At 40.5% G+C, this 13,749-nt stretch overlaps 1 protein-coding gene across 2 annotated transcripts in view; it reads left to right on the plus strand.

The window, feature by feature from the left end:
* The window catches only part of CHM (CHM Rab escort protein), a 732,389-nt gene extending 719,258 nt beyond the window's left edge, over nucleotides 1-13,131 (plus strand). For both annotated transcript variants that reach the window (XM_078688468.1, XM_078688469.1), the window contains exon 15: nucleotides 9,226-13,131. In XM_078688468.1, coding sequence (XP_078544594.1) covers nucleotides 9,226-9,432 — 207 coding nt within the window. In that variant the 3' untranslated portion in view covers nucleotides 9,433-13,131. The remainder of the gene's footprint in view (nucleotides 1-9,225) is intronic.
* Nucleotides 13,132-13,749: the final 618 nt, after the last annotated feature.

Below are 13,749 nucleotides of genomic sequence, written 5' to 3' on the forward strand. Positions count from 1 at the left end.
CAGTTTGGCTCTATGCTTCTTACGTGGAAAACAGTCAAGAACTGAGATCAGGATGCTTAGGTGGTGCCTTTATAGGCACTTTGCGTTCTGGTGCGGTTAATGCCATGCATAGCTGAGCATTGCCACATACCGGCGCAAAGAGGAATTGCTCGAAAATGTTGTATCCTGTCTGGAGAATATCCTATGGTTAGTATTCTGTGGATAGATAGAGACTCTGACAGATAAGGCGTAACCAAATGTAAGTAACTTGTTCTACTGGCTCCCAAGCACCCTTTAGATTTGCTGATTACCAATTGCACACATTTACATTTCCTTCCGGTAGCAGACACCCTGGCAAGTAGATTTGTTTTTTCTTTCGCTTCCTGACTCTCTCTCTGTGCTTTAGGGACAAGATACCCCTTCTCCCTTCCTTTCAGCCCGAAGCACCTGAAGGTCATTTCTATACTGGAATTTCTTTTTTGTTAAAGTATAGAAACTGGTAGTGTAAAAATGAAAGAACATTGGGAATGTAATTTCCGATTGATCCTGCCCAATTCAACAACTGAGGTCATCCAAAACCATTTACTGATAGGAGGCTTTGTTTGTTTTGAATTGCTTCTCATGGTGTTGCGCTCTTTCTGCCTACTCAGCCCACCTACCAGATGTCCCTAAAAAAAGGTACGAGCCCTGGTTGGGAACTGTGCAGACGCAATTCCCATGTGGAAACCCATTCCACAAAATTATAAAAGGGCCAGTGTTTCTACACCCAGGTTTAGTGGGTGTGAAACAATGAACCCAAATGTACCGACCAGAAGATCCAGCAGCTAAAATCACCATCAGAGAAGATTTCATTGTAGTTACGACCCATTCCATGACTCCTTCCCAAACATTAGACAGGGTATGAAGGAGCATTACATGCGCACCCTGCCAGACAACATTCTCCAATCCTTCCTTTACCCTTCTCCCCTCCTCGATCTGCCCCTGCACACTTTCAGCAGGTGGTAAATGTGTGCATTAAACCCAACGAGAAAGGGGATATCATGTGGAATATCTCAAGGTAAATCTAGGTTTTTACAGTAATTACGTATATCATGGAGTTAACTTGAAATTGCATGGAATTGGTTGGTTGCTACACCCAGTACTAGTAATGTCTGCTGCGAGGTTTTCACACCCAGTACATTGCAACTTGCAAATGGGGCTATGGTGGGCTACTTAAAGGGCCTGCGAATAGATCAACAGGGTTAAAGCCCTAATGATCACATCCCACCACATTTACAAATACACAGGAGAGTAATTCATCACACTTTACCTTCAACAAAAAGACAGAAAAGGCAAGTTTCTGTCATATCTTGCATGTTTAGGATTTTAATATATTTAGTGGGTGCCCTCAGGCTCTAAACACAGGGCTGGTGGCACATTTTAGAGGAAATCAAACAGAAATCATGGGTTGTGTCTCTTGTTCTTTGGAAATTGAGATTTCTCCCCAGCGGGATAGTGTGTCTAGTTCCTAGCCTGTGGGTAGAACTAAGCGAAAGCTCAGCTATGTGAAGCCTAAACATTTATGTCTAACCAGAGGCACACCCCTCCCATCTAAATCAAACATCTCTAACAGTTTCTTAGGGCGCATTGTAAGACAGTTAGAATTTGCTTTTACATATGCCTGGTGTGTTTTTCTTCAAGGTGGTGTCTAGGTTAAGGCAGTACACCAGAACTCACCATATGTAGGCTTAGCATCATTGTGTCCCGCCTATCAAACTAGAGTAGTTTGACAGCCACGCTCTTGTGAAACCTTAATCTGTTCCCAAACTAAGCAGCACAATTTTGATATTGAGTTAATTACGTTAACAACACAAAATCATTGCACAATGACACACTACTTTGTGCAACACTACTTTGTGCACTACTAGTTCCAATGTTAAAATGAAAACTGGTAACCATGTTGTCTGTCTTGTTTCTCTATTGTGGCCCATTCAGGGTTGCCCCTTTCTCTGCCTCGGCCAGACTTTTCGATAAAACTTGTACAGAGAATGTGGACATTCATTTCAAAGGAAGTTTGGAGAAATTCGTAACAAATGTCACATTTTATAATTCACATTGAATCTGCAGGATTCAAAAATAACACTGAAATATTAGTGTATTTCACAATTGGTGCTGCGACTTCAGACAACATTAAAAGCATGGTGGTAGTTATAACATATGCTATTAAGTTTCACTATTTCTATTTCGGTTGAAGTCACTTCTTTGCAGGACATTACACATCCGCCACACTTTCTATGTGTTCTGGCGCTTGAATGAATACGTATGTAATTAGTATGCCAGACCTCCATTTGTTGCAAAGTTTTTTCAAGGTAACGACCTTTTTTGTCAGTTCTTTAGGTCTGGTGGCTTCCCACATGGATTTGGCTCAGTCATCTCATATGAGAATTGCTCGATATGCCTGTCATGGGCCGGGGGAGGCACTTGGTGCGCTGGCTTGCCGCCACTCTGCGCTCCTGTATGGCTCCCCCGGTGGCGCGATGGGAAGCTGACCTTTCTCATCCCTGTACGGATAGAGAGTGGTCCACCGTATTGGATGGTCCTACTGTCATACCTCACAGGGCCCGCTTTCGCTTGATTCATCTATACATTGTACACAAGGATGACCTTACTCCGGGCAACATCAACAAATACTTTCACTGTACAGACATCACTTGCCCCTGTTGGGTGCTGGTAAATGCAGATGATATCCATATGCTCTGGGCCTCCACGCCTCTACAGCATTGTTGAATTTGGGTCTGTGCCCATTTGGTGCACTCTACTGAAAGACCTCTCTCTCTCATACGTACATACATCGGAGGTATGCATACTCGGCTTTTACCAGCATGGTAAAAGGCACAACGTCACATCTCGTTTCATAGGTGCGGGTCTAATCGAATCAGGAGGCTGTGCACATGAGTTGCTGCCCCCTGTTGTTGCTTCCTTTGGTGGGCTCGACATGGACAACATGCTCTCCTTGCCAGATAATGGCCCAACTGCTAAGATACCTGGAGACAGACATAAGTCAGCAACAAGAGAGCGGCTGGGGTCCAGTGGTGAGGAGGTAGGAGGAAAACTAGGGACGACATGACAGTCACTGTTAAGGTTCTTTCTCCACACATATTCTCATTGTTTGATTGAAACCCTCAACTGTTTATTTCAGTATGAATTATTGCTAGTTGTGAACAGTAAATGCTCATTCAATGTAAGGTGCAACTAGTTGCAGTAGCACATCTTATGATTCCCATATGCGTCTCCTGTCAGACTGCCTCCCATTAATATCATAGGCATTGTCTTTTCAGCTTCCTTTAAATATTGGCAACAATGTAATTTATCACTTTGCTATTGGTATTGCAAGGTAATAACACGCAATTGTTAACTGACAACATTATTGTAAACTGTATTCCTGGAATCCTTTTTTTTTTTAAACTGTAACCTTAAAAAGAAAAAGCAATAAACAGATTGAAATTACTCGATATGTGGTACTACAACAACTAGAATACATAGAGTAAAAAACAGTTGGCAATATTGCCAAATATTCACACTCATTTATTCAGTCTCCTAAGGAATGAAAAAGGCATTGTGAATCAAACCTGAGACTTACTAGTCACACATCAAGTTAACCCACCAAGCACAATTTTCTGAGACCTATATATATATATATCTGTGTGGCCTCAAACAAGCTTATGCTTCAGTATCCAGATGAGCAGACCGAAAACGTCCCTTTGAACAACAGAGACCAGCTTCTTTTTGAAGATGAAATTGAAAATAATTAAGGAGCTAATCATTTCACATAAGGAACTTTTTTGGTGAAAGGCAAAAAGGATTGTTATCTTAAAATAGTTTTGCACAAACTGGTTCTACAATTTTTTGGATTGAAATGTATAGATGCTGCTTTTTGGTTGTTTCGATCATTCCCCTTTTTAAAGATCTCTGTCAGTAGCCTAGCAACATTGTCAGATCCACATAATTTGTTAGAATTGCATCACGTTTGATCAGCATATTTATAATGCACAATTTATTTCTCTATTTTCTTTCATTGGCTCCAAGGATAGCTCTGCCTTATTGGTTGAATTGTGAGCCCGGCCTTATTGCTTGAAGTGTTGGCCCCACCTCCATTGGTTGACCTGTTAGACATCCCCACCACACTTCCCCCTGAAGTTCAGGTCTAGTTGCCCCCTGTTTCAAATTGGAAAGGTCTGTTACCACAAGCACACTTATGAACAGATTGTGTTTATAAGAAATAGGTTATTTTCAGTTTCATCAGCGACACTCTCGCTCTGATGTGATGATTGGTTTTTATTTGTTATGTAAGTTGGAACTATGTGATAGTAATCCAGTAAAATTTGTAGAATGGTTCAACCGATGAACTGACATTGCTATCAAGCAATGTAAATCAGCCAATGCGAGTACAATATGGAATGAATGAATATATATAATCCGGATTGTCCAGCAAAGGATTTACCATATGGTCACAGTTCGCTTGATTTGCCCACTCACCCAATGTATTTTTAGATCTAGTGCCGTCTGATTACCTTTTAATGTAGCATATTATAAAGGCATACACAGGTATATTTCTTTGTAGACAAACTACACATTTGAATGTGTTTTAATGTAGATTTCCAACCATAATACTTGAAATAAAAATAATTGTACAAACAGCTCACTTTGAGGCAGGGATGCTCAAGAGGAATTAAAAGAAAAGGGAAATTAAAGGTGCATGGAAGAATCACCTGTTTTCGAAAAATGTGTCCATTCATTTCGGCACAAAACTGCTTATTTTAAATAAAATATCTATTTAAAAAAATCACCACCTCTTTTGAAAAGCACTGCATAGGAAGTAGGCCTCGGTAAAATGTAAATTATGGTGGAGTAATGAGAGTATTTTTTTTATTTTCATGTTGCTATCTTGTTAGGAAATTACCGAAAATTACACGATTACGGCAGTTTGGATAATTATTAATTTGGCACAAAAATTCTACCTCATGAAAATACTAACTTAGCTAGCGTGAGCAACTGCAGCTGTTTAGTGTTATTTTTCTGGTGCAAAATGCATCCTTGTTTATCTCACATACTTTTGCTGTAATTTCTTGTAATTGCGCAATAGCAATTTATGAAAGTTATGCCCACGTCTAGTCGGAAGGCATCACAATGAAGCCGGACACACGTTTCTGTGTCTTTCAAAATGTTGCTACTGGAGGTTTTAAAATCTAGACTGTATAATGCATCCTAGATGATGAATAGCCTGCGATTACATTTGTTTGAAGGGTTGGTGAAATACGAGGGGAAATAACTAAAAATAATTTTAACCACCTAAAACTGTGGTTGCACAAATCGACTAAAACATGCAACCCCTTTTATTTTGAAAAGTCCCAAGCTCATTTTTGGGGATGTATGAGTTTATTAGCCAATAAAAAAGGTAGTGGTTGTCAGAGAAGTGTGTGTGTTTTTTTAAAAGCTCATGTTTGAGGAAAATTAGGATATTTGTTAAAAATGTAAACTGGAATCAGAAGCTGAAATTAGTGTATTTTGAGGAGGTTAGAAGTAGGGTTGTATGCTTTTTATGTTCTGGCTTCACAGTGCAGCTTTCGCCAGACAATTGTGTGAGCATCACAAGAGAGGGGTTTTGGCTCCGCCCACATGTTGGGAGCCATGAGTACATGTTGTGATTGGGCTGAAGTTGTGTGCTATGATAAGAGTGCTTGACCTCCAAAGAGCTGTGATTATTTTGTTTATCTATCCAACGATCAGGAGCACACACATGACATTGTAATGCTATTAAAAAGTCTTGGCTAACTAAATAATTTATGGTATTTTTCTCAGGCAGCAGCAAAGAAGGCAGAAGGGAAGTCATTAACCTACAAGGATGTTTAGATCTGGCTTGACCTGATCCTTTCACCTACGCCAATATTATTCTACAGTTGTTGCTTCCATACGCATACATATCCATCCCCGTGCTATTTATTGGTAATGCTTGACATTACCATACAATATTTAAAACCAGACCTATTGGCATTGCCATTGCTTGTTTATTTTGGAACAGTCTCATGGGCGTTTCGATTTTTGCAACAATTCACATTGCATATATTTGTGTTAAATGCAAAAACAACAAGTCCACAATTGGGAGATGAATTCCCAAGTACTGTAGGGGTACTTGCACAGATGAGGAACTCTCACAATCAATATGTCTGCCACTGCACAAAATGCCAAAACTTCACCTCCACATACCCACAGTCAGTGGGCAGTATACTATGGGTAAATCGGTCAGGGTTAATTTTTTACACTTTTCCTCTACTGCCACTGATCCCATATGTTTTATGGAAGATGAGGTAAGTATCCATGACCCTCATTCTGGTGGCAACAAAATGGGCAAGACAGCCATGATGGTTTTCAGTGCTGCTGAAAATGTCCATACCTCCTCAGCAAAAGCTTCTGCTGAGCCCACATTTACTGACTCAACATGAGGTTCCACTCAGACAACTTGGAACCCAGGCATGTGAACCACGCAGTGTGGTATCTGAGGTCTTAGAGTTTGGTTACCTGTAACTTATGTAAGCAAATCCTGCTTGAGGCACGTAAACATGCCACACTGGAAAATATTTGTCCATTTCTGTTTTGAAAATAAATAGAACCGCCACTCTCCCGCAGCTACTTCAAAGCATCTGTTCAATATATTATCTGCTGTTTTTTACATCTGCAAAAAGCAGCATTGACATACACCTCCATTCACTTACAGGAAAAACAGAGAACATTTGTCTCTTTTAAGATACCTGTAAACAAGGCCTGCATGGAGGGCCTTAGAAGGCTGATTCCTCCAAGAACTGGTCCAGCACTAGCCTGGAATTCTTAACATAGCCCTAACAAGACTAATGGCTCCAACATTCGAGCCAATGTATTCTTGTGACATGCAATTCTGTTCTTGGACACTTTACTTCCTAGTTGTAAACCTCATCAAAATTATCTTTAGGCTGCCTGCCCTGGTCTGGCCTGACTTAAAACCAGTTCTGTCACTTATCACACCTCCAAGGCTGGAATACTCTTTCTTTCCAGACAAAGTTAACAACTCTGGCTCAAAAGACAATAGTTTCCCTCTGAGTTGGGAAGGAGTAAAGGAGTGTTAACTACTGACTACTTAGCAGACAAAAGAATGCTTTGCCTTTAAATCTTTAGAAATGAAGATACCATGGAGATCGGCTTCTGGTCATTCCCAGGACCCTCTGAGACAGCCAGGCTTCAAACATAGTCGAAATGATAAAATGTTTGCCCCTGTAAGATCGGAGGAGAGCTCATGTAAATAGGGGAATGGCTAACGAACGGAAAACAGGTCTTCACGGTGGCATCTAGGTTCTGCTATCTTGAAGCTGTGGCTTTTGGGTAATTTTATAGTAAAGCAGGGAGGACATGCTGCAAAAGGAGGTGTAAGAACTGCAAGAAAAAAGAATTACTTGCAGAATTTCTCCAATCACTTGCTATTGCACAGGATAAAACTGGCACCTCAACCACCACCTCAGAAAATGTCTGTGATGACCCCATGAAGGCAAAAGCCCTGCTGGAAGACGATTTGTGAATCCTCCTGGAAGAAGAGGATTCTCACAAGGACTCTTGACTGCAGTTGGCACCCAGGGTTGGGAACTGCGCTCCAAGAATCAAGTGGTTGGCCTCCTGTTGACCTGCTCCAAGGACTCAAAAAGCAGAAGGATACGTTATTCTCAAGAGGGCCCAGCTGACTACAGAGACTGATCCCAGGAAGAGACCTGGTGCCCACAAGCCTACTTGGTGGAGCTAAGTTATGTAGGATTGACCAGAAGGAACATTTCTCAGTAGTTGATGCAAAGTTTGACAGTAAACTTTTGTCTGTGATGACCATCTTGCTAGTCCTAGGGCCCACTTTAGAATTTGGCAGATGGGGTACTCCATTTCATATGTGATGGATCTTCCATTTAAATGATCACAACTGCATTGTATCATTTGACATTTGTATATAGACGTACAGGATATCCTTCGTATTTGCAACAGTGTACCTATTTATCAAACTCTAAATCAGGCCCTTAGTTTCTTTTTGTTCATTCAGTTTTTTCTGTTTCTAAAATAATTTGGGAATTGTATTGGGTTGTGTTCTTAAATTTAAAATTATGGCTACTATTTGAACTAAATCTGCACTTCCCTAAGGATTGTCTGCTGCTTGTGCTATAAGTACCAGGGAATGAGTATAGATTCCCTCAGAACTGAGTTTTGGCCTAACCAGAGCTAGTTTGCTGATTTGGTACCAGTACCTCTCTTCCAAATTTATAACCCTATTCCTGACAACATATCAGTCATCCCTATCTACCCTTCCTCCATGTGTATGTATATATTTATTCAATACCAGTTAATATAAATCTGGCCCAATAATGCTTGGTACTTGGTGCAAATGTAGTCATCGATACAAAATCCTACATTTATTATGACAATTCAATTATTAAACCCCATGTTTTTGTCATACTAGAGTTGCATATTCTGGGTATTTATCACATCTTAGCTCATCAGTGATTCACACTGTGGGCTTGTGCAATGAGATTAATGGGATCTGGGATAACTAGTGCACCTAAAGAACAGTGTGGTATAACCCATGTTTGCAGATAAACGGAGAATAATATTCAAGTTATTACCATTGTTCCTTTGTTAAGGGAAGTGAAGGGCCACAGGACCCACGCAAGACTTCTCTTCTCTGAGTCATGGTCCCACCTCACATTTAACAGTGGTAATAACTGTTATGGTTGCACCACTACAACTTCCATGAAAACTAGACCGTCTCTCTCACAATGAAACAGAAATATAATAATACCCCAGTCTTGCCAGTTTATATGTAAACACCTGGTGGCCTCTTTATAGAATATTTCCCAGAACAAGGTGTCTTAGAAGTAAACGTTCTTTTTCACTTGAAATATTGGCAGTCTCATCTGGTGAAAAACACTCATGTGCCACCTTTTTCCCTCCTCAACACGCTTCTAAGATGGAGTAACATGTCATAGCTTGGGCCCCAAGAATGCTTTCACTAGATCAGATGAATGCAGTGATCCTGCTTTAAACTGTGCAAGGGGCGTGCAGATGTTCCCTCTGTGCTCAGATCTGCTTTAAGTAATGCTTGACATTAACCTCAGTGTAATGAATGTCACACTGTCCCTCTTTTGTACTGTTGTTTAACACTATCCTCTTTGAACATTGTGGTTAATTGTGCCTAATTGTTCACAGGCCGAGTCCATTTTCCATCATATCTACCCAACTGAAGAGTTCTGCCCTCCGGCTCCAAACCCAGAAGATATTGTGTATGATGCCGATGCTGCAGAGTCTGGAGATGCTAGTTCCGCGCCCCCTGTGGAAAGCAAGTCGGAAGCTGGTATCCAAGAAGACATTACCGGAGAATCTGGTGATGTCGCCGAGGAGCATCAGCCAGAATGAAGAAAGAAAGAAAGAAAACAAGGAACCTACATTTACTTAAACTATGACTTTTGAAGTTCATTTTCCTGCTTTTGTCCAATTTCCTGATCCCTGTAATGTCTCACGTGTTTCACTCTATAATGATCTGTATATCTTTTACCTCCCCGACCACTGTGCTTTAAGAGACCCAAAGGTGTCTCCAGTCCAGACCTACAGATGACCGCTTCACAGCCGTGGATTACCATTCATCTTTTTGTCTTCTTGCATACCTTCTCTGCCTTCCATGACCTTGGCCACTGCATTCCCTTTCAGCCCCTAGCCAGCATCACGTAGACATTCAGGTTTTCATCCTATTTCTCTTATCCTTTACCAAGTCTTCACAATGAAACAGTGATAAAGAAATGGCAATACATATTCAGCTCTATACGAAATACTGTCTACTGCACTCACTCCTTGGCCTTCACCCCTACTAATAGCTCAAGAGGTGACCAAATAAGCAGGACTGGGCGTAGTTCGTGGAGTTTCGCTACCCAGAACCCCGCAAAGTGACAAAAAACCTCAGCGGAGTTCCGCAAGTGGCAGAGTGCAATGCGAACTGCCGATCGCGCTGGTCTTCCTAGAAATGCTACCCGAGCGGCAGCTAGGGCTTGCAAACTTATCGTTCGCGAGCCGGGAAAACACTCTGCGCACTACGCGGAGCGGAGTTTTCTGCACTCCGCAAACTCCACGGAGTGAAGAAAACTCAGTGAACGGAGCTGAATTCACCACCCAGCCCTACAAATAAGTGTAACATTATAATAGTGGAAATAAGAGCATGTCACATCATAATTTTGTTTACTCTTTACAAACATGCATATCGAATCCACTGCCTTTCATAAGGTTCCTATGAATGTTCATTTTTGATTAAGAATAATCAAAGAAAAATCGTCACTAATATGGGATGTCATTTGCATAGCGAATGCGGTCTAGAGGTAGTTATGGTTTTCAGCGTCCTGGAATGCATGTTGTGTCTCATGTAGCTTGAACATGAACACCAGTTGTACCTTGTATTGAAAAGAATGCACATAATGAACTGGAATTTTCTCTTGAATGACAAGCTGGATCAGACATAGACAGTCTGCAAATAGGCTGCCATGACAGTTCAAGTGTAGTATTACACGTAAACTGGAATAACACGAGGATAATCGCCTTTGATGAAATGATAGCATTCTTTGACTTAATGTCTCTCAACTGCTGTTGTGACATGGCAGTGAAACAGTGTTTATGCAGCATTTGTTACTTCAGTGCTCAGAATGTTTGGAGAAAAGCAAAGCAGCGTTCTTTATTTTGGTTTATTTCCATGAGATATTTGGGCTGGGCTTAATGATTCACTGAATAGTAATATATTGTTTTATTGAGAGTTGCCAAAAACCTCTGCTGAAATATATTAGATGTAAATTATTTCATACATATTTATTAAGACACATAGTTAAATAATCAGGTGGTCCCACGACCCCAACCCATCAAGATATTCATTTCCGTTTGCTTATTTTATAATACCCTTATTTGGTTGTGTCAAAATCCATGTGTATTGATGTTGTCGAGGTTTGTACCACACCACTGGTAGATGGACTAAAGGCCATGCCCCCTCCTTACCATAAGAAGCAGAACTGTAACTGCATAGGTCTGGAAGCTGGGGCAGTAGCATTTTTGCTATGTAAGCTTCTGAAAATATTGCGGGTAGGTGTTAATTTCTGAGATTTGCCACCATAAACATTAGTTTCAGTGCCTTTTTGTCTTTCATTTGTACACCAGTGTTCATCCTATTCACATATCGTTGTCTGTGTTTTTTGATCGGGTTCTCCCCTGTTGCTTTCACCGAAGCTTGTCTCGGAGACCTCCCTCCAGGCATTCACTGCCCGCTGAATGTAGTCTATCTCATTTGCCGCTCTGGCTCTACTTGGGGTAAAGGACTCCAATGGTGTAACAAAACTTGAGGGCGCCCCCTGCAAGGTACATGGAGGGGCCCCTGCTTTGGATTTAATCTGGAGCTTTCAGACCAGAGTACTGTGCTGAGGGGAGCCCCCCCCCCCCAGCACTGTGGGGGCTGCAGGGGCCTGTGTTACGCCACTGGACTCTTACGGGCCTACAGACTGTAGCAGTACTAGAATAATGCTAGAAGGTTGCACATGGTGCCGTTAACAGAGTCACCATATTCCCCGTGGAAGCTGTAAATGTGGCAAAATGTCCCTGCACCTGGGGTCAATACACTTTTATTGGCAACGCGTTCAAGTTAGAATCTCACCTCTCCGTACATGGGAGCTCCCCACTGTCTCCTTTTGTCCACCAAAAACTGGTCACCGCTAAATGATGGGTATGTCAATAGCAATTATATATCATACAACTGCTGCATTAACGAGGTATGTGGTACTTTTTCTTATTGAACTCTCGCGTCTATCTGTAAAATGTGTACGTACAAGTTGCTTCAGTAACTCAGGTCGCAAACATGTTGACATTTCAGTTATGAGTTATATAGAAATGTCAATAAATAAATAGTTTGCCGCTACCAAGCTAGGTTGTCTTTTGATTCTAACGAGTAAAATGTTATTTAAAATGCAGTTGTACGTTTTTAAGTTATTATTTTCAGTATCCTCTGGCACAATTTATTAGTAGCTGATTTGTGTGAACTGAAATTCTTTTAAAAATGAAATGTGTTTTTTTAAACTTCTTTCCATATTTAGCAATGTCCTTATAGCCTGACATTCACATGGCTGGGTCATGTCGAGGTCACCTTAAAACCCATTTCTCCTGAATACTTTGAAGATGTTAATTTTTTCTACATTAATAAATAAATGTAGGCAATATTGTGAGATATGTTTTAACAAATTAGTATGATTTGAGAAAGCAATACTATAAAGTCAGATGACAGTAATTGTGGCATGATTGTAAATGAAAGTTTTTCAGAATAAGTCCCAATAAATTTGACTTTGTATTCTATGTAGTTATCTTTCAGTTAATACTGCTAATGTCCAAAAAAGGCAAAGTATTACATTGTTTTTTTGCTGGTGAGATTTGGCTCTAACGGGCCGAAAAACGGTAAGTCTTGAACTTTGAGGATCTCAGCAGGGGTATGTTTTTACTTCTCACGTCTCCTCATTACCGCCTACGCTGCATGAGTGGAATGCAAGGGTTTTACTCGGGGAGGCACACTGGCAGAATGGTAATTATGTGTCCTTCCTTAAACATTAGCTCAGCAATCAGTTGCTGTGCTTAGTAGACAGTAGTATTTACTTCCAAAATTAGTGCAGTATTATAGAAAGGGAATATTTTCCCATTTTGATAAAAAGGGAAATTGCCATTAAAAAATTCGCTTTTTTAAAGAGGCCCTGAAAGGTTAGGTTTTAATGGCATTGCTTTGCTGTGGAGAAGGACTTCAAGGAGTGCAGATACGCCTTTTGTTTCAAATGCGGGGGCGCTTATTTTCACAGTGATCCTTTTTCAATTAATATTCGAATTAAATAATATACTTAATACTGATTTGAAGGTGCATCCTAAAACCGAAGTGCTTAATTAGACAATGTAAACTTCAAACAATTACATAAGATACATTTTTTTTAAAAGTCACACAATAAAAGAAAACGGTTATACTCGTCTTATGCTTTGCTCTGTATTTAAGATTGGAGCCGTTATGTTTACTTGTAAGCTTCGTATGTTGCTTTCAATAAAATTAACTTTGCTGCATTTGTTTTTGTTTTGTTGTTTGTGGTTTGCAAGCACTAGAGCTCAGGTGTGTTTGTGATGTATCTTATGATAAAGCCTAAATAATAAATATTGCGTGTTTGCAATTGCCATGAACTGTGTTGTTTTTCAGCCCATTAGTAAAAGATTACAACAGCATTCTGGTGTTAATAGCGAGCACGTTCTGTTAAGTCCTGTCCCTCTATTCTCAAGGCCCTACTTTTGGGGATAAAATCTCAGTATTCTGTGAGACAATAAAGTATGATGCTGATTGAATAATCTTATTAAACAAATGTTTCTTATGGATCCTTCTAACCGCAGCTTCCTCAACTTTACAATATTCACAAGTTGCCAGACTGGATCTGGAAGTTTTTTCATAGTAGTGCTCCCTAATGCCGCTAGGTGGCTCCATGCTGCTTTCTCTCCGTTGGCTTTATTTTGCTCCAGAAATGAAATGGTATATAAGTGCCACTTCTGCATGCGGACATCAATTCCTTTCTTTCTGTGCCTTCAAATGCACATTTTGAGCTATGCTCCCTTTTTCGACAGTTGAAGATCCAAATTCAAATCCAGTGTGCAAGAAAAGATATCCCTACCTAAGACTGTAGAGTTCAAACCATA

Source organism: Lissotriton helveticus, chromosome 4_1 (assembly GCF_964261635.1).
Source record: "Lissotriton helveticus chromosome 4_1, aLisHel1.1, whole genome shotgun sequence".
NCBI lineage: Eukaryota > Metazoa > Chordata > Amphibia > Caudata > Salamandridae > Lissotriton > Lissotriton helveticus.